General features: G+C 38.5%; 1 protein-coding gene across 1 annotated transcript in view; it reads left to right on the forward strand.

Annotated features, from left to right (window-relative positions):
• SPAG17 (sperm associated antigen 17) overlaps nucleotides 1-22,379 on the forward strand; it is a 236,085-nt gene that overhangs the window by 92,752 nt on the left and 120,954 nt on the right. The window contains exons 7-15 of the mRNA XM_032881319.1: nucleotides 46-227; nucleotides 3,664-3,825; nucleotides 4,995-5,067; nucleotides 5,272-5,384; nucleotides 9,197-9,334; nucleotides 9,423-9,536; nucleotides 10,123-10,273; nucleotides 16,195-16,422; nucleotides 16,518-16,736. Of these exons, the coding sequence (XP_032737210.1) occupies nucleotides 46-227; nucleotides 3,664-3,825; nucleotides 4,995-5,067; nucleotides 5,272-5,384; nucleotides 9,197-9,334; nucleotides 9,423-9,536; nucleotides 10,123-10,273; nucleotides 16,195-16,422; nucleotides 16,518-16,736 (1,380 nt within the window). The remainder of the gene's footprint in view (nucleotides 1-45; nucleotides 228-3,663; nucleotides 3,826-4,994; nucleotides 5,068-5,271; nucleotides 5,385-9,196; nucleotides 9,335-9,422; nucleotides 9,537-10,122; nucleotides 10,274-16,194; nucleotides 16,423-16,517; nucleotides 16,737-22,379) is intronic.

The raw sequence follows: 22,379 nt of genomic DNA on the forward strand, positions 1-22,379 counted from the left end.
AGAATTCAACATTCTCATTATGTTTTATTAACATGTTATAATTAGACATAGAGGCTGAGAAACTGAAGAAAGAGAAGGCCATAAGAGAACTTGAAATTTTCTGGAAGTACCTGGAACCAATCCTGAATAATGAGAAACCTGAAACAAATCTCTTTGATGTTGCTCGTCTTGAATACATGGTCAAGGCAGATAACTTTCCTTCTGACTGGGCAGACAACGAGATGATGGTTAGTACATGGTCTTGTGAGAGTGTTTGGGACATGTGGTAGTGTGGTTCATTTATCATTTATCATCTTCATTCTTTCCACAAACATTCATTAAGCACTGACTATATACATAGGTTTGTGCTAGACTCCTTTTCTTCAAGACAGTGATAACACTGAATGCCCAGTGATGGTTATAGCCTGGTTCTTTAGCTTTTAGTGTAAGAACTAACGGCAAAACATAAGATGGAGATGGAAACGAAGGATGGTAATTCTTTTATTTGGGGCATGTGGCTTTGATTCATACTTCATATTCTTGGCAGTAATCAAGTAGTCAACAATATATAACATTGTTAATTATGAAAATATAAATTTTACAGTTTTTCAAATTACATTGTCTTTCTCTTTTTAATATATCAGTTCAAAATATTGTTTTTCCTGGGTCCTTAATTTTATTGCTAAAATTGCATTGTTAATGTATTTGGTCGACAAGGTCTATCTAATAGGATGACTTGGCCCCACCCCAACACTTAACAGGCATTTTCTGAGAACATTTACTGGTCTCTGCTACCGTGGATCTTACAGAGGGGCATGACTAAAACCATGAAACAGAGAAGTGATGTGGAAGATGCCATACACCTATGTGCTCAGTTATGTGAAACATACTCTAAATGTCCTACTAATTCAGAAAAAGAAGAAATGGGATGCATCGCAAAGTAATAGCAAATGTTTGATACATGAGGGTGTTTTTAAAAAGAAGATTGAGTGACAACTCCTCATGGATGTTATGGTAGATATCCAGGCATTCCCTGTTACACAGAACTTCGCAGGTTTCTTTCTGGTTGACGCCCCCCATTCCAACAACCAGAGGCTCCAGAGTGAGAGCGTGAACATTTCTCATGACCAGAGCCCCTGACTGGATGACCTTGAGGTGGATGTGCACATGGTGAACTAAGGAAAACTCTGAGGAGAGGGAGACCCAGATTTGAACTTTGAAAGATAGGCAGGATTTGAATAAGTAACAATATACAGATCACTTCAAGTTATTAAGACTGTCAACATAAAGCATTAGATGTCACTACGTAGAAACAGAACACTGAAGCCTGACGCCTTGCCAATAGTAAGAATAAATACTGGCCTTGACGTATACGTGGAAAAGAAACCAAACATGAAGCCATGGCCCAAGGCAGAGCTTGTTCTAAGCAAAAACTGGTTACTCCAAACTCCCTTGGCTTGGCCTCTTTCCACACTTTCATCTGGATATCTTCATCTTCCCTGCTTTGTCTTTCACTCTTCTGCCTCCCAAACCTGAGTTCAGAAAAAAAGGCATTACTTTCTGTCCTTTACTGTTTCACACCATACAGTCTCAAGAACTTGCATATGTTTTTGGTTCAATAGAGCATAAGAGATCGCAGCCATATAATTCCTGAGCCATAATTTAGAGGAAGCAATGAAAAGAGTCATCGAAGGCACTGTCAGGCCACGTATCTTTTTCTCTTGCACTAGCTAGGGCTCTCTTCTTTGTATTTTATTTACCGCTCTCCCCACCACCTCCCCGCAAGGCATGGACTGACAAGAGCTGAAATGTGGTGGGCCCAAGGTAGAGCACATTCCATTGCACCTTCAGTACATAGATGTCATAACACCACAAAAGACCCAGCACCATTCCCAGCAACCTGCTTCCTCCTCCAGTATCCACAATTTTGTGTTCATTGAAAGATTTTAATCACTCCTTTTTTTAAAGAAAGTGAATTGACTATTTTACTTTTTTAAATATAGAGTGGAAGAGTTTAAATGGCAATTAAAGTTCAGAAAATTTTATGTTGAAAAAATTTTATCATCTCAGTTGAAATACTAGGTATGGTAGAACATTCCTGACCTCCAAACTAAAAAGTTACCATCAAGGGCATCTAGTTGGGCCATGAAAGTAACAGGCAGGAATGAAAACATTCAGTCATCTGGGGAGCCATTTATAGCTGTGCTGCCCAGCTGGACACACTGATCTTCTATCAGCCAATCTGCAAGTATTTATCAAATATCTTCTTCATGCTAGAGCTGTGGTCTGGGTCCAATTGCAGTAATTTTTTTTTTTTTAAGAGCCCAAGCATGCCTCTATAAGGTATGCGTTGTGGGTGAACAACCCAGAATTGAGAACGATAGGGAAAGAGAGCCTTGCAAACAGTTCAGTCATGGAGTTGGGTTTGAAAAGAAAGGCCACTGGATTTCATATTGAGGAACAAAGTTCACCTTGAAGTTCAGATCACCTAAGAAACATAAAAGTAATAAATCTACTTTTCATAGAAATAGACTAAATACGTGGTGTGGATACATGATGTCACACACTCAGCTGTATTTAGAAGTTGGTAATGGCCTCATATCCAAAGCAGAAGCCAGCCAAGGAGTCCTCTTACTCTCTGGAAGAAGGAAAGCATTAGTACCTTTGTCTGCAGACAAGCAGGCTATATTTCTGCTGAACCAAGGTAACGAAAGCTTTACATCAAATAAATGCCCATCAAGAAGTGCTAACTGCTCATGTAAGACATCTGCAACATCTCAAGTTAAGACCTTGGTTGCTGAAATAATTTTCTGGCTTTTAGCATGTGATTTGCTCTTTGATTTAAAAATGAATAAACTAGTTAAGCTAAGGGATCAAAAGGGGCAGAAGTCCTACCATATTTCTTATAAATAACAAACAAAAACTTGTTTCTGTGCCAGAAATTAGGCAGATGACTAACAGGTTGAAAATTAACAGAAGAATACTCAGTCCTAGGGTAGGCACATGAAGCCCAGACTGGCAGCTGTGCCTTGAAGATGGGCAGAGCTCAGCACCTCCCTGGACTCCTGCCAGACTGTGATTCACTGGCCTCCCAAGAAGCTGTCTAATCCTACCTTACCTCGGTAGCACAGATCTAAGATAAACCTACTTAACCCTTCCTTGCTTTCAGGCAGAGAAACCTAGTGATAGCAGTACTTTTCCAGTTCTGGAAATGAAAGCCCAGGTAATAGGGGTATCTGATCTACAACTTGCTTGCTAGACAGTAAAACTTGTGGATATTAGATACAAAAGCAGTAGACTTATTTCTTTGTTTTTTTTTTTTTCCTCTGATGGCGCAGAAGAGGTATTGAAGTTACCTAATATGTTGTTTTAGAAATTGAGACATCAGAATATAGGCCATGTTGCTGAAATTAGTGGACAGGGTGTTTTTCACTTAGTTGAAGCATTCATTAGACTCTAAGAGTATCATGCAGCCCTATGACCCTCCAAAGGGAGCAGTCTGCATTGTGGTGAACAAGATGGTCAAGAAGGGTTCGATAAATGAAGATTCACTCTCCATGGCTGAGATTCCATGATTTGGGGAAGTGCATGGTTGGTTTAGCTGTTAAGAGAGAAATGAACCATACACCTGATTCCAGCAACAAAACACTAGTAACTAACTGTTATTAATTCTCTCCCCTATAGCTGGAATTGGGTACTGATATTTTTGAAAATATTGCCTGTTTGATGTATGACACCCTGGACTGGAAAAGGCAGCACCAACACTATTTGGAAAGCATGCAGCTTATCAATGTCCCACAAGTGGTTAATGAGAAACCTATCTTGGAAGCCACGTCAATTACTGAGGTAGGCGCATTCTGCAGTGTCTTCAGTGGGCTGCATGATCAACTGAACAAAGTGATTCTCACGTTTGTAAAACACACGAAGGAAAAAACTACATAAATACTTGTAGGAAGGAAATACTTCCTGCTGGAATTTAAGTGGTGAGGGTGGGAACAGGGAGAGGCCGCCAGGCACAGCATTAAAGGACACCTAAGTGGTCCTTTAGGGGGCTTTATGAAGCCCCCTAACTACTTGCCATATGGAGAGCTGACACTGGAAGCCACTTTCAGCCCACGGCACAATAAATAACACTTGGAACAAGGGGCAGGCTATTGCTAAATTAACCATGGTGTTTATTTAGCACCTACCATGTGCTAGCCTTGCACAAGGTGCTGCCAATGATGAACAAGTCTCCCCCTCCCCGTGCCCCTCATTGAGGTTAACTTTTAAAGAGGATGGCAGTCATATCAACAGTGGTTTCAACATAGCATGGTGAGAAGAGTCAGCTTGGGCTGCAGTAGAAACTCTAAAACATGGCATCTAACCTGACCTGGAGAGGAGCAGCGGGAGAGAGGGAGCTGTCGGGAGATCCTCACCCAGCAGGGTAAATCATGTGGCGAAGGCTGGGTGTGAACTGCCTACAGGAATGCCTAGTGGACAAAGGGACAGAGGGCATCCTCAAGAAACAGGCAAAGGTGACATACACAAACATGGGGTCAAAGGAGAGAAGTGTTAGGGCACAAGCCAGGACTATAGGATAAGTCTGTGCTCCAGGTGGTAGTACAAAATGAAGAAAAACAACATGAACTCCCACTGGAGAACAGAAGCAGATGTGCTTTGGTCCTGCGTTAAAGAGTTTGGGTTGTACCTGGAAAGTGATGGGGAACCACTGAAGGACCCGAAGAGGGGGAATGGTGTGATTCTGAGTCACCCAGGGACCGGTGCCCGATTTCCCTGTCCTGGCAGTTGCTCAATGGGCTCTGTTAGGGAAAACTAAAAACTGTCTATACTCATTAATTTCTTCCCTTTGTCAGACAAAACCCTTTTGTTTGTTCCTAATATTAGCCAATGATTTTGTGGTGTGAACATCATATCATCTCAGAATCCTGTCAGACCCCATCATACCAGCATCTGACGAAAGCATCTCTCAGCTGAATATCTCAGTCATCTCTTTTGAATTCTTCTACTTTTAGGCATCACAACCTGTTGCTCCAACCCCAGGCAAGAAGAAAGCACAGAATGAGGAACCACAAGCGCCCCCATCAGGCAAGTATGAAACCCGAAGACCAACACCGTGAGCTGGTGCGTCAAAGACTATTGACTGTCCTCCAACTTGCCTTCAGACATCCCTCTACCTATACATCCCACTTTTTTAGTGCACGGTGGCAGTTTGAATTTATGGATATAATTTTGGTGGAAGAAATGGAGAACACATCTTAACTGAGCAGTGATATATTATATATTTTACAGTGGCTTTTGTCTTAACAACTGAAGTAGACATGAGATATTACAATGACTTGCTGAATCCGATTCCAGAAGAATTCATCTCTGTGCCCCTAATACTGCATTGTATGCTGGAACAGGTAGGTGGGTACATGCCGTGGTGTCTTTCCCAGCTGGGTAACCTTGAATCCATCATTTCATCTCTCTTTGCTTTGGTGTTAGCTATTTTAAACTACACACAAAATCCCTGAGTGTATTTTCCTTTACAAAGATTATAGAACACTTTAAGTAAAACCAAAGTTTACTTTGATCATCTACTTTAATCCCCTTTCTTTTGCTATGCTCTTTCTTTTGCTATTGCTCTCATATTCCCTGAAGTTTCGGGAGATGTATCCTTTAAACTATCTGTGTCTAGTGTCATTTTAATGGACAAGAAAGAGGAGGTAGACAAGGGGATGGGTGGTTAATAGTCTTTTCCTTTAAAATTTCCTTGTCTACAGCCATACCACTCTGAACGCGCCTGATCTCATCTGATAAAATTTCCTTTATGGTTGTAGGTTTAATCAGATTTTTCTCTTTCTGAGGTCAATTTTAGTCATTAGTATTTTTTAATAAATATGGCCATTTTATTTGTGTTTTCAATATCATATAAAGTTCTTTATTCACTTACATGACTTTTAAAATTTGTTTGGCATCTAATAATGCTCCTTCTCTATGACTAATATTACTTATTTTTCCCCTCTCTCTTCTTGATCATGGCTGTCAATGGTATATCTACTGTATCAGTCTTTTCAAAGAACTAGCATTATATTTCATTGGTCAACACTTTCTACTTTATGTTTAACTAATTTCCTCATTTATCTTTATTATTTCCTTCTTTCTGATTTCTTTGAGTTCATTTTGCATTTTATTTGTATCAAAAGCTTACCTCATTTACTTTCAGGCTTTTTGCTTAAGGCTATACATTTCCTTTTGAGTATTTCTTTGGCTGCATCCTGATGCTTTCAGTCTATTCAGTTCTAAATATTTTATTTTCATTTCTATTGTTTATTGTCAGTTTCTAGTTTTATTGCATTATGGTCAGTAAACATGGTCTTCATAAATTTCCTGAGCTTTCCATGGGACCTGAGGTATGTGGTCAATTCTCGTGAGTTTTCTGTTTGTGTTTGAGAAGAGTTGTTATAAACTAATTCACTTAATCCTTAGGACAATGCTGTGATGCAGAAACTATTTTTGTTCCCTCTTTTACAAATAAGGGAAAACGAGGCATAAAAAGGTTAAGTAACTTGTCCGAGTAGTGAGTGTCAGAAACTGCCTTAGAACCTAGTCAGTCTTAAGTGGAAAAGTATTTCGAAGGCATTGCGTTGTTGTCTTCTTTCTTCTAATATTGCTGAGAAATCTCATGTCAATCTGACACTTTTTTCTTTGCAGATAATCTGTTTTTTCTTTCTGGAAGCTATTAGAATTTTCTCTTTATAATTCATAACACAAGGCTATGTCCAGGTAGGGCTTTGTTTTATCATTGTCACTAACAATCTAAAGGATTATAATCTGGTTTCCGATTACATTCTGAATAAAATCAAAATTCCTTACATTGGAAGACCCTAAAAATATGGGTCTGGGCTGATCTGTCAATCTGTCATCTCATCTCCTGCCTCCCTCAACACACACACACATAACACATACACTTACTACTCTTCATCTACATAGGCTTTCTGGGTTTTCCTCAACTACACTACTTAATTCCACTGTAGCTTTTTACTCCAACTTCTTTTCCTAGAAAAATTTTCACCCCCATGTCTGCCTGGAGGATACTCCTTTTCATTCAGTGCCCAATGGAAATGGTATTCCTTAGCCTTTCTCCCACCTGATCCAAAGGAAACCCTTGACAACACAGAATGTTCTTTACCATATCACTGTGGTTTTATTTTCTTATCAACAACCACTCCTCTTAAAATAATTAATTTGCTTTGTGTCTTACCTTCCCCTTCTCACTAAAATAGAAGCTCCACACAAGTAGGGACTTAATCCTAATCTTTTCACTGCAGTATGCCCAGCATACCATAACCACATGTAACCCACCGCAGACACTGAATCTGTATTTGCTGCTTTAAACATAGCCTCAAACATTATTTTTTCTATTGATTTATCCTTTTATTAGATGGATGGTGGAACTTCTGGTTTTTCCTCCTTGTCTTTTACATTTTCTATCAATTTTATCTTTTGGGGAATTCCAGCTTAACTCCCAATTAATTCATTCTTCTCTGGAGTCCAGTCTGCTAATGAAGTTTTTTCTCAAAAATAGATTGTATTTAATTTATAAATTCTCCAATTTCTTTTTACAACTGCCTGTCATTGTCTTTATTGCATGAATATGACATATTCCTTTATGTCTCTGAATTTTCAAATGTTTATTTTAAAGTCCTGTTCAGATTCTATCATCACTTTTACCTTCACTATACATTTTTATGTCTGCTTTAGTTTTCTAACTGATTAGATAAGCACACTCACTGTTACCTTTCATTATCGCATAAGGTTTCTAGGAGGCCAGTAGTTTTATTATATCAATAAATTCATAAAAGCTGAAAAGCCCTGTAGAGCTTGCGGTATCATTTTATCTTGGTCTTTATTATTTTATTCAACTCAATTCAAAGCAACAAATGCTTATTAACCACCTGCTGTATTACAAGCATCAGCTGGTAACCTTATTGCCTGACCCATAGAAGGCAACTGATAGTAGATCATGTTGATTGAAAAAATGCTTAATAATGGGAAGGAAAAAATTAAAATATAAGAGGAATGAGATAGGTTTTTTCGAGACAGGCTATTAGAGTTGAACGTTTCAGAGGTAGAACAGTTTTGAGTGGTCTTTTGTGATTGGAGTAGGTCCAAGAGATGATCGGAGATAGTGGAGATATGAGTGGCTCTTTTGAAAGTAAGGAGTTGACAAAGGGTAAAGGATGGGAGACTATTTTGTTAGCCATCTATAGCAGTGGTTTTCAATAGCAGCTGATTTTTCCTCCCAGGGGACATCTGGCAATGTCTGGAGATATTTTTGCTTGACACAATTGGAGGGGAGATACTGGCATGAAATGGTTTGAGGCCAGGGATACTGCTAAAGATTCTCCATTGCACAGAAGAGAACCCACAACATATAACTGTCTAATTCAAAATGTCTTAAGTTCTAAGGTTGAGAAACCCTGTAAAAGGATATGAAATCACAGAGAATGATTGCAGGACTTAAAGTGAAGAGAAAAGCTATAAATTAGGTGTCTACCTTGATTACATTTCAACTTTTTTTGTTTGCCAGGTAAAATTGAACAAGCCACGTAATCTTTCTAGACCTCTGTTTCCCCATATAAAGGAGATTATTTCCCCATACTGATCTCACCATCTATCACTCCCTTGAAGAAAGAATGAGGACTTAACCTGAACCCCACTCAGTAGCCTTGGACTTGCACCAGTCACTAACTTCAGTCACCCTAACTCTTCCCCTGTAAAATTAAGATAATATCTACTCCATAATGTTGCTGTATTGCTTAAATGAGGTAATGTATTAAAATATGCCTCATATAGTGCTTGGCATATGATAGGCACTTAATAAATACTTACCGAATCCAAAGGTATAAGTGATTTCCAGTGCTTTAAGAGAAAGAGCAAATCAGTAGGAAAAAATTTCTCATATTGGTATTTTGATTTCTGTTATAATGAATTTCCCTGTTTGCCATTTGTGTTTTGTGTTATCTATTCTAATGTACACATTAAAATTATATCTACTTTAATGGATGCATTGTAAACTTTTCCTTTTTTATTTTGATAATCACTGCCACTTTATGTAATCATTGGATGTTATTGGTAGAAACTGCCTTGTTTTTAGTAAGAGCAATGGAAATCCGTGAGTATCAGTAAAGAGCTGACCACTAAATTGACTCTCACCTGCTTATTTGAACAGGTTGTGGCAACTGAAGAAGACCTTGCCCCGCCCAGTCTGGTGCAGCCACCTCCTAGAGCAGATGGGCTGGACCACAGAATTGCAGCTCACATAGTGTCCATCCTGCCCTCTCTCTGTCTCACAGAGAGGGAGAAAAAGGTCAGATGGCATGAGATATCCAAAGAACTTGCATGCTTTGAAAAAGTATGGATTCTCTTTTTAAGTCACTGTATTTCAATTTGAATAGAATCTCCATGAAATATTCTTATCTGAAGAAGAAAATGAAAGCAAAGCAGTGCCCAAAGGTCCTCTCCTATTGGACTATCATGATGCATATGCCCACAAGAAGTATGCTCTAAAGGTAATAATAATTGGGCTACCCCAAGGAGAAGTGATCCAAGAAAGCCCATTTGTAATTATCCATTGAAGAAATTGCAGTTAGATAGTTTTACCCATGTTATTAAAAATAATATTCAAGATGGATCCCTGCTTGCAAAGTGAGACCTCAGGAAATAGAGGTGCATGCAGGAGCAAAGAAAACTTGTCTAATTATAGAGGTCCAATTAACTGTTTAATTGATTACCAGTGCACCAAATTTGCATTAAAATCTTATAGTTATTTGCTTTATATATCCACCAATGTGAAAAACTAGTGGAGGCCAAAGAGGGATCTCAGAAGGGAGAGATGAATATATATGAGACTTTGGCAGTTTGTCATAGCTAATGAAGAATCCATCATTTCTGTGCACAGGGGACACCCCTGGCAAAGTGAGAACGAGCTTTTTTGACCTTCAGCAAAATACCAACAGTTTGTCTTCCCCAATTACCATTGATTTCCCCTGTTTCCAAATAATAAGAGTGAAGGTATCAGGTTTTGCCTTCTCCATATGCATTAGGCACTTGACAGCTTACTCTAATGTCTTCTGTCATGTTGCTCTTTTTCATCAGGACCAAAAGAATTTTGACCCAGTTCAAATTGAGCAGGAGATGCAGTCCAAGTTGCCACTGTGGAAATTCCTTAAATTCCCTCTGCCCCCACCATGGAACAGCACTAAACGTCTAGCTACAATTCATGAGCTCATGCACTTCTGTACGAATGGTGAGTACATTTTTTGCCTTAGCTTAAACTCATTCATTTATGGTTACATGTGCTTCTTAAGATGACACTCCTATTTGTAAAAAGTATTTTGATTATTGAAAGAGCTTTCAGAAGCTGAGGTGGGTTTTTGATTCTCTCATCTTGAGTAATATCATTAGCAATATTATGACAACTATGATGCATAACAGTCTTCAGTTTAATGCACTGAGTTTTCTTTTCCATGTTTCCATGATGAGCATATTCTGCTTCTTCCTTTCTTCTCCCTGATCCCCACCCCCACATCCCTTCCTTGACATCATTGCAGAAACCATGGTGATCCCTATCCCAGGTAAGAGCACAGAGTAAAGAGCCCCTGGCCGTGTTGTGCCAAGGGTGTGTTGATTCAAGTTCACCTCTTCTCACAGAAGAGGTCATTTTCTGCTCTTTTTTTTTTAAGCAATTTTTTTTATTATTATGTTATGTTAGTCACCAAATAGCATGTCATTAGTTTTTGTTTGTCCTGGAAGCTTTTAATTTCTCCTATTTTCAATGACAGCCTAGCTGGATGTAGTATTCTTGGCTGTATACTTTTCTTGTTTAGTGCTCTGAATATATCATGCCAGTCCTTTCTATCCTGCCAGGTCTCTGTGGATAGGTCTGCTGCCAATCTAATATTTCTACCACTGTAGGCTCCAGACCTCTTATCCCAAGCTGCTTTCAGGATTTTCTCTTTGTCTCTGAGACTTGTAAGTTTTACTATTAGATGATGGGGTGTGGACCTATTTTATTGATTTTGAAGGGGGTTCTCTGTGCCTCCTGGATTTTGATGCTTGTTCCCTTCACCAAATTAGGGAAATTCTCTGCTATAATTTGGTCCAATATACCTTCTTCCCCTCTCTCTTTCTTCTTCTGAGATCCCAATTATTCTAATATTGTTTCATCTTATGGTATCACTTATCTCTCAGATTCTCCCCTCATGGTCCAGTAGTTGTCTGTCTCTCTTTTTCTCAGCTTCTTTATTCTCCATCATTTGGTCTTCTGTATCACTAATTCTCTCCTCTGTCTCATTTATCCTAGCAGTAACAGCCTCCATTTTTTATTGCACCTCATTAATAGCTTTTTTAATTTCAACTTGGTTAGATTTTAGTTCTTTTAGTTCTCCAGAAAGGGATTCTCTAGTATCTTCTATGCTTTTTTCAAGCCCAGCTAGGATCTTGATAATCATCATTCTGAACTCTAGTTCTGACATCTTACTAATGTCCATATTGATCAGGTCCCTAGCTGTCGGTATTGCCTCTAGTTCTTTTTTTTTTTTTTTTGAGGTGAGTTTTTCTGCCTTGTCGTTTGCCCAGAGAAGAATAGATGAATGAGAGAACAAAATGCTAAAAGGGTTAACAACAACCCTGGGAAAATAAACACTAACCAAATCAGAAGAGACCCAAAACAGGAGAGAGAAGAAAGGGGAAAAAAAAAAAAAAATATATATATATATATACACACACATGTACACACATATATAAAAATATATATAAAATAAGGGTAAACATGATCAAGGGATGGAACGTGACTATAAAGATGAAAATTTAAAAATATTCTAAAAAAGGAATTGATAACATAAGCAGTTTGTTGAAAAAAGAAAAAAGAGACAATGTGATCAGGCTGGAGACTAGAACAAAGCCATATGCTAGATTTAGGGTATATTTTGGTCTGTTAGTAGAAACTATCCCAAATTTTTTTTTTTAAAGATTTTATTTATTTATTTGAAAGAGAGGCAGTGAGAGAGAGCATGAGCGAGGAGAAGGTCAGAGGGAGAAGCAGACTCCCCGTGGAGCTGGGAGCCTGATGCGGGACTCGATCCCAGGACTCCGAGATCATGACCTGAGCTGAAAGCAGTCGTCCAACCAACTGAGCCACCCAGGCGTCCCTGTATCCCAAAATTTTAAAGAAAGAAAAACTTACATGTATACAAAAAATAAGTTTAAATACAATGAAGGGATAGAATATGACTATAACAATGAATATTTTAAAAGATTTTTTAAAGGTATTGATAAGATAAATAGTTAAATGACATTAAAATAGGAAAGGGTAAAAATAAGAATAGAGTAAGAAAAAAAAGAAATTTAAAAAAATTAACTTTGAAAAACTAAAGAATCATGGGGGAAAAGCCACAATTTCTATATGCTGTGTTCCTGTAGCTCTGGAATTCCGCTGTTCTCATTAATCGGTGAACTTGGACTTGGCTAGTGGTTCTTGCTGATCTTCTGGGGAAGGGACCTGTTGCAGTGATTCTCAAATGTCTTTGCCTGAGGCAGAATTGCACCACTCTTGCCAGGGACCAGGCTAAATAATCTGCTTGGGTTCGCTCTCAGAAGCTTTTGTTCCCTGAACGCTTTCCGTAGAGCTTTGGAGAATGGGAATGAAAATGGCGGCCTCCCAATCTCCAACCCAGAGGAGCCGAGAGCTTGGGGCTCCACTCCTCAGTGAACCCTCAGAGAAAAGCATTTAATCCCTCCTGTCTCCCTGGTCTCTGGCCACGCTCCGAGCTCACCCAGACTGTGACAGAGCGTTTCTATCTCTGGCGCATGGGCCCGTTTGAAGTCTCCAAACCCAGCTGATTCCTGCAGCGTGCTCCCATGCTACTCCTCCCAGGGAGGAAGGTGAGTCTTCCTGAATCTGCCGCTTGTGGGGTCCCTACCGAAAGAGCAGTAGCCCAGCTGTGCCTTGGATCACGGTTTAAGGTAACCGTGAGCTGAGAGCCCCCTCCTCAGCTCTGTCTCTGTAGCTGGCTTCCCTGCTCAGATACCTAGGAGCTCTGACCCACTCAGGCACCCCCAGTGTTTCTGCAGGTCCTGAGACCACACGGTCCCTGCGAGGGCTCCACTTGCCACTTAGCCTCTGGAGCAATGTCCCTCAGTGGAGCAGACTTCTAAAAGTTCTGATTTTGTGCTCTGCTGCTCTACCGCTTGCCAGGAGCCAGCTCCCCCGCCCCCCACCACGGCCTCTCTTTCCATATATAGCCTCGGATTCACTTTTCTGCATGTCCTACCTTCCAGAAAGTGGTCGCTTGTCTGTTCCTAGAATTGGTGCTCTTTTTCTCTTCAATCTCCGGTTGAGTTTGTAGGTGTTCAGAATGGTTTGATTACTATCTAACTGAATTCCTGGGACCAGATGAAATTCAGGTCTCCTACTCCTCCACCACCTTGCTCCTACCCTCATCATTAGTTTTTGATGTAGCGTTCCATGGTTCATTGTTTCCATATAACACCCAATGCTCCATGTAATACATGCCCTCCTTAATACCCATCACCTGGCTCACACACCCCCTGAACCCCTCCCCTCTAAAACCCTCAGTTTAATTCCTGGAGGACTGCTGAAAGAGAGGTAATTTTGAGAATCTAAAATCAGCTTCTCATTGCAGAGTTCACTGGGATTTTAGAAACAGTCATTTCCTTCAAAAACTGTATTTTCAGAGGTACCTGGGTGGCTCAGTCAGTTAAGTGTCTGACTTAGGCTGAGATCATGATCTGGGGGTCCTGGGATTGACCCCTGCATAGGGTTCTCTGCTCAGTGGGGAGTCTGCTTGTGCCTCTGCCCCTCCCCCTGCTTATGCTCTCTCTTTCTCTTTCTCTCTCAAATAAATAAAATCTTAAAAAAAAAAAACCCCAACTTTATTTCCACTTGAGGCAATCAGCAGATACATTCCTACTTATAAGAGGGAATATGAAATTATAGATATCTTTATTTGACAAGAAAGCATTTGCCCTAAGAAAGAGAAAAGCAACTTGCTTCATTTCTCACTCTAAGCAAATCATAAAATATTTTATTCATGATTTCTTCTTTGATATTTAAGTAGGCAAAATGGTAAAGAAACAACAAAATCTTTTGAATACATACCATTACCTCATGGAAAAGCAGGGTAGAGCCTACCTACCTGGGTATGTGGAGAACTTTGTTTACATAACCACCCAGTTCTGGTGTTCCTGAAAATGTCTGTCCCTTGCCTATATCCTGCCGCACTCCACCTCTCCTTCTGTCTGTGGTATGACTCCATGCTCTTTCCAACTTGTCCTAAACACAGCACAGGATTCTTGTCTCTGTTGCTACCGCTGCCACGTCACACATATCCTGCTTATGTGTTCCCTCCAAAACCCTTGCTCCTCCTCTTCTCTTCTCTTCTCACCTATCAACACTTCAAACTTAACAGATCCAAAACCAAACTCTTGACTTTCTGAAATTTGTCCCTTCACAGTCAGTCCTCCTTATTTCAGTAAATGGCAGCCATTCTCTTCCCAAACCTTGGAGTCATCCCTGATTCTTTTTTGTTTCTTTTGCTCCATAACCAGTCCCCCCACATCCCTCACTGCCATGGCATCCCAGGCCACCATCACCTCTCACTTGGACCATTTCAATAGCTTAACAGGCTTTCACCTTTTCACCCAGTCTTTTCTTCATGCAATAACTGGAATCATCCTTTCAAAATGTTAGTATACAATATGCCCTCTTAACACAGAATTCTCTAATGGGCACCCATGTCACTCAAAGAATAATCTAAACTGTTCTACCACCCACTTTTTGAGCTCATCACTTGTCAAGCACTCATCATTCCACTCCACTCAATCTACTTTGGCGGTGCTGTGATTCCTTGAACCTGTTGGTCAGCCCCTTGCTTCAGGATCTTTGTACTTGCTATTTCACCTGCCTCCATCCCTTTTCTTCCAGATAGTCACAGGACTTGCCCTCCCACTTCCTTCACATTTTTGCTTAATTGTTCAGAGGGTTTTTCTCTGACTACCTTATATAAAAAAGAAGCCCCTCCCTAACCACTACCACTTTTTACCCCCTCACGTGGCTTTATCCTTCTTATCATCTCTGATATGGCATACACTTATCTATTTGCCCTCTTTCCAGCCACCAGAATAGATACTCTAGAAGATCCAGGGTTCACTGTTAACTCTACTGCTGTGGTCCCAGCTTTTACTATAATCCTTGACAATTAATATGTGCTCAAAGGATGTTTGCAAAATGAATGACTGAGCAAACTTTCCTTAATTCTTAATTATTAATTCTGTAACTTTTACCTTTTCCCTATCACCCTTCTGAATTTCCTCATGTATTTTTTCCTCAAAAGAACCCTCCCTATGTCCTCATTTCTACTGGAGAAAAAGTGGAGGTTACCCCAGAATCATTGATCTGCCACAATCATTTTACTTTTCCTCATGGAATCCTATGATTATTTGTTAATACCTACCTCCCACCCCTCTACCTTGAACTTCTAAAACACAAGAAGCAAATCCTTTCTTTGAATTTCAGAGACCTATGACAACAAAGCCTGATATATAGAAAACAAAAACAAGTGAGCAAGCGAGGGAGTGGGTGAATGGACAAACAAATGCTGAAAGAGAATAAATGCGCAAATGAATAGGGCCAGTTGAAAGCTGATAACCTTTGAAGAGCAATTATGGAAAGTACTACACCAGTTCAAGTGGGAGAAAAGAGGCCTTTTCTGAACCCTAAGAAACAATAGAACCTACTGAATATAACAGTGCATGTCAGACACAAGTATTTTTTTTTTACTTCAAATTAAACATCAGTAAAGGTGCTTTTGCTTAGAAATGATCAGTTTTAAACATATTCAGCAAATATGGTACCCTGAAGAGTCCATGTGAATTAATATTAATACACCTAATACTGATTAAGCTATGAAGCAATTTGTGAGCATTGTCTTGATAGATTATACCTTGATTGTGCAGCTTTCTTATTATTAGGTTCTATCCATATTTGTTGCAAAATTGCAGAGCCTATGTTTAAAGTCAGGTCAACACGCAGCATGACGTGACTCCCTTGTGATTGCAGTGGACAGACCCCCTGACAGCTCCTCTGACAGCCCTGTACCATGTGGTAATAAGAGCATTCCTAGCAGCATAGTTCCTGCTTTCTTACAGAAGTCTTGAGCTGGAATGAAGTAGAACGAGCCTTCAAAGTGTTTACTTTTGAGAGCCTGAAACTCTCTGAGGTTAATGAAGAAGGAAAGCTAATGCCTTCTGAGATAATGTATGGGACAGCTTCTGAGATGTTCAATATACCATGGGACAACCCTGCGAGATTTGCTAAACAGATCAGGCAGCAATACATCATGAAAATGAATGCCCAAGAGGCCAAACACCAAACAGGTACACGACATGGAGGGAATCAAAGGAATTCTTATGTTTTATGACTGTCAGTTTTTCTAGCAATGTATCTAACAGATTCTCTTTAAACTGGCTAGATACTGAAACCAAAGACAGAATTTTATTTGTGGATCAGAATTGGTCAACATCTGTGCAAGAGGATGAGATCACTAAAGAACCTTCAGATGTTCCTCAGTCTGATTCTAATAACATGAAGGATTCTGACCCAAACAGTAAGGAACCCATAGACCCTGATAATATACAGCTGTCAGAGAAGGAGACCAGCCTGAAGGCTCAGGTCCAGTCTGGGCCTTCAGGTGAGTAAATGTATGTGTGTGTGTGTGTGTGTGTGTGTGCGCGCGCACGCGCACAAGTATAAGATGTATTAACCCAAAAAATGATTCAGGAAACATTATCTAAATTTAAATGCCTCCCTATTTCAACTGAAATACTGTTTAATATCTAAGTTAAAATTAAACTTTGCTACTGAGTGTTATTATTCAGTTCTTGTTATTTTAACCCTTGTTTTTAAAACGATCCTAAGACCTGTTAATCTGCTGTAACCTTAGTAAATATAGTAAGGTGAACATAAATAAAACTTTTATCATCAATATTTCATAGGGTTATTATGATTATATAAAAAAATTAGAAATTACCTGCAATTAGTGAACTGACCACACAGAGCTTGATACAAAATAAATGCTCAATGAAGAACAAGGATTCCCTTTCTCTCTTCTTTATAGCTCAGGTAATCACTCTTACTCTAGAATATATCATCATAAATATTGTTATATTAGGAGATATAGACGTATAGGAGACTCTTAGGCTGAATTTATTGAGCTATCTTATGCACAACTGTCAGATTAATTACCTAAAATCCAGCGTTCGTTTCCTGCTTACAACCTTCAGTGGCTCCTACTAACAGAACCATCTCTTTGGCCTGCTATACATGCTTCTCCAGTAGTACCAAAGTACTTTTCCAAAATCCTTCCGCTTTTCCCTTTTGCTCACTCATCCCATGCTCTAGCCAAACAGAATTAGGCTCTATTTCCTCTACACGGTCTGCTATTTTCATTCTCTGTGTCTTTTCTCCACAATATCCTCCACCTAGAATTCTCTCTCTCTCTCTCTCTTTTTAGTAGAGTTCTCTTTTTTATTACAATTAGATTTCAGTGGCACTTCCATGAAGCTTTGTTAGATGTGTCCATCTTGAAATGGATCCCTTAGCATTCCCATGGTCATAATTAATCAGTGCTTCCTTTAGGGCATTAGTTAGGATTTCCTACTACTTATTATAATTATTCATATGACTATATTAAGTTTCCATAATATTATAGTTTCTTAGAGGTCACAGGTATGCTTATCTTAAAAATATTAATGGTATGCTAGACCACAGAACAAGTCTCAGCAAATTTTTACAGGATCAAAGAACGGAGTACATTCTCTATACAAAGATCAGACTACATTCTCATACCACAGTGAAATTATGGTGGACATTATTTATGAAAAATAATGAGAAAATACTCAAATATTCAGAGAGAAAAGTCACAATAGAAATTAAGAAATATTTCAAGCTGAATGGTAATGAAAATACTGAATATCAAAATTTCTATAATGTTACTAAAGCAACGGATACTCAGAAAGAAGCTCACAGCTTTAAATGAATACATTTTTTAAAAGAAAGCAAAAAATAAATTATCTAAACATAGACCTCAAGTTATTAGATAAAGATGAACAAAATAAATCCAAATAAAGTAAAAGGAAAAAAAAATAAGAGTAAATTATTGACAGAAAAAAATACAGATGTGTGGGTGGCTAGGTGGCTCAGTTGGTTAAGCATCTGCCTTTGACTCAGGTCATGATCCCAGGGTCCTGGGATCCAGTCCCACATCAGACTCCTTGCTCAGTGGGGAGCCTGCTTCTCTGCCCCTCTGCTGGCTCCTTCTCTCTTTATTTCTCACTCTCTCAAATAAATAAATAAAATCTAAAAAGAAAGAAAATATAGATGTAATTAGGAAGAGCAAATACTACAAAATTCTGGTTCTTTGAAAAGACTTTGAAAATTTGATAATTTTTTTAAATAAAAGGCAGACCACAAAAAAGGAAGCATAAATAACCATATTAGGAATAAAACCATATCAGGAATGAAAATCATCAGGAATAAAGAAATAGACTTCCCTCTGATCCTACAGAAATGTAAAAAATAGTAGGAGGATATAAATAACTTTATTTCACTAAATCTTAAAATAAAATGACCAAATTAGTAGAAAAGTATATCTTACCAATAGTGACTCAAGAAGGAATAGAAACATGGGTAGAGTAATCATTTAAATAAATTAAATCAATAATTAAAGATTCTCCTGAATAGGACATACCCAACCCAAATGATCTTATTTACTAGGGATTCCAAACACTCAAAAAAAAAAAAAAAAAAGAGAAATAATTCTAATCTTAAAAATTATTCCCAGAAATTAAAAAATGGATATCTCCCCTACTCATTTTACAAAGCTGGCAAAAACCTTATAATAACACTGTCAGGGATAATACAACAAAAGAAAATTATAAATCAAACTCACTCATGAACATAGATGCAAAATTCCTGAATAAAACATAAATAAACTGATGTAGCAATGTACGGAATGATAATAATACATCACAAGCTGTTTTTATAACAGGAATAGAGGAAAAACATACTGTATAAAAATAAATATAATCTATCAATTGACACAGAGAAAAATAATATCATCATCTCAATAGATGCAGAAAAAGCACTTGAAACTCTATAGTAATTTATGAAGGAAATCTTAGCAAGCTAGCAAGAGAAGGAAAATTTCTCTACCTTATAAAGTTTATTCTTAAATTACTACAACTGACATTTTGTATCACGGTGAAAAGTTGGAAGATTTCCCTCAACACCAGGAAGATAACTACTATAAACAATTGCATTCAATATTACATTGGAGATGCTAGCCAACTCAGTAAGGCAAGAAAAAGAGAAAAAGTGTAAGTTTTGAAAAGGAAGAAACAAAACTGTTACTATTTGTAAATATCATATATGTAGAAAAACCAAAATAATCCACACAAAGATGGATTAATATGATAGTTTAACAAGGAAGTCATGGTTAAGAAAGGACACACATAAGATGTCTGCAGTGCTGGGTCCTTTCTCATATTCCATTATATTAAGCATTTGTAGTCTATGTACTTCTCTGTATATGTTAAAATTTATAATTTTTAAAAGCATTAAATAAGAGTAAGTGGTCTGTGGCACAAGAGAACAGGTATTCAGTCAGTATTGACTGAATGGTCATCTCGCCATTTCATTAGTTTAGATGATGATGAAAGAGAAAGTCATCAATTGAGCAGAATTAGGGAAAATCTGCTTACTTATTAATAGAGCAGATAGTTGAGGGTGAGGGAGTCAGAGGAGAGGAGGAGGAAATATTTATTTAATATTGCCTTGCTATATTCCAACCACTCTGCTAAGACATTTTACATATATTAACTAGTGTTTAATATAAACCTCAAGTCTGTAAGATGCTATTATCCTAATTCTAAAGAAGAAGAGTCAAAGACTCAGAGGGGTTAAGCAATTTGTTCAACTACATAGGAATGGGAAGTCAGGATTCCAACAGAAAGCTAACTCCAAACCAATGCTTCCCCCACTGTGCCTTGTGGCTTCCTTAGTTCCAGAAATTCCTTGTCTAGTGGTTTAGCCACACTCATAGTCTCTTCTTCATACTGATACTTAACCTGATTTTGTTACCAAAAGACTCATTTCTCTAAGTCCCTTATCTATTAGCCAAGCTCACAAAAATAATTAAGCCAAATAAGTCAGCCTGGGATATCATGCCTTTGTGCATCCTGTGGAAATGTAAATATATGACAAAGAAATCACCTTGTGTTCATGTGGATCCAGAATAAGCCAGGAGGGAAAGAAGGCCTGAGGTTTTTTTCCCCGTATTTTGTTTTTTCTTTAGAGCAACTGATGTGTAGATTTCCTCAGGCAACTTTTGCCACCTGGTGGTGAAACCACGTAAACTGGCATTCCAGATCCTGGTGGAAAACAGATGATTAGAGCAACTCTGAACTGTCAGGGCTAAAAATGGAGAGTGATCCTAGAGGCTGAGCAATCCTGAGAGCTGAGCCCCCACGACCTATAAGGGATCCTATATAGTGTATGTTGATCCACATCAAGTAACTCTTGCAGCCGAGGGGAGGGGACAGGAGAGGGTGGCTGAGCTGTTAGGTCTCAGGGAATTTGTTGCTGTTGATCTTGCATTTCCCCCTAACTCTGAGTCATATTTCTAAAACAGCCACTTGAAATCCTTTTAAACAAAGCAGAAATTGTTCGTGTATTTCCTGCACAACCATCTTAGCATTAAATACATATAAAAACCTGTTCCTGGATGTGAAGGACTGAATATTTGTGCTTTTCTTAACCAAACATGGGATTTCCATCTGAGACTGTTTTTGAACTTGACAGGGCCTATTGGATATTTATGAAAAACCTGAGAGTTGATAACCGTGAGGCTCAAGGTTTAGATGTGCCCTTTATGCTTGTTGGGTGTTTTTTTAATAAAGTAACTGCTTTGCAGAGGGATCTTGTTATCTCTAAAGTAAAACAGATTAGGAAAGCTGTTTTTCAAAGGGATGAGAAAGCATCCATTTCCAGATGTGTCAAAAACTACTGAATCACACTGTCAAAGGATTATGCGGTTGAAGGCAGAATCAGAAAGAAAGAAAAAATGATTTTTATTCTACTATTAAATGAAGAGTTCACATTAGTTTTAGAATGTACTTTCCTACGACAAAATAACCGATGCACAATTTTTAGAACATATTTTCTAAACTGGAGACTTTTCCTGCTGGATCTTTAGATGCTGGAGGGAATATCAAATCTCCCGGAAATCTGGCAGACCACAGAATAGAATAATTTTTATTCTACAGATTTCATATCAGTTGCTTCAAGGACACATGGGACATCATGGTCTATTTAGAGTTATAGTTGGCCTGAGTTTTCTCTTGAGTAGATGTATTTATATAAATACAAAACTGAATTGACTTTATAGTTTTCCTTTAAATCAAAATGGAACATTCATGCCGTCACCTTCACCAGCCCAAGGAAAGATACAACTAGTAGCAAAAATATAAGTAGCTATGCTCCAAAAAGAAAGAAAAACCTTGGCCTATCCTTGGTAGACACAATTAACTACACCCTCCAGAAGTGCAGATATGGTTCTCTTTGCCACAAAATGAAGTTGAATCTTATGCCTACCCTAAAACAAGCTTTTGTTGTGAGTTTCTTCCACAGTTCTGCGCTCGCTCTCTCTCTCTCTCTCTGGCTTTACATAGATTTCCAGTTTTATTATGTGATGTAGAATTTCCTCATTCAATCAAAACAAAATGTACTGAATCCTTCCCACGTGCTGGGTGCTCAGGGTAGAGTTAGGGAAAATCAAGTCAAGTTCTTATTCTCCAGGAATTCACGTTGAGATGGAGAGATAGACATAAACAAATAAACATCATAAGACACTAGTAACTGCTATGATCAAAAATAACAGGGCAAAAGGCAGAAAGACCCTTAAGGAGGTGACATTTGAGCAATGATATGATGAAGTGTTTGAAGCAGGTGATTATCTAAAAGCAAAGCATGTCAGAAAGAAAGGCAAGTGTAAAAACTTTAAGACACCACAAGCAAGCTGGTGAGTCTGGAGGGGATAAGCAAAGGAGAGTGGAAGGGATGTCACTGGAGAGTGAAGGTGGAACTGTTTTTTATGTCTGACTCTGTAGGGATCAATTTGCTGTTGTTCTAAGGATGATCAAAGACCAGGTTGGTTTAGTTATTCAGTAGTATCACAAATATGTTGCCACAAGATACATCGCCCATGCCATTTCTTTGGTCAAACTTGGAATATGCTATACAGTGTATCCATTTTTATATGACAGTTTCAGAATCA

The sequence above is a fragment of the Lontra canadensis genome, unplaced genomic scaffold (genome assembly GCF_010015895.1).
Source record: "Lontra canadensis isolate GAN:19392208 unplaced genomic scaffold, GSC_riverotter_1.0 scaffold75, whole genome shotgun sequence".
NCBI classification, from domain to species: Eukaryota; Metazoa; Chordata; class Mammalia; order Carnivora; family Mustelidae; genus Lontra; species Lontra canadensis.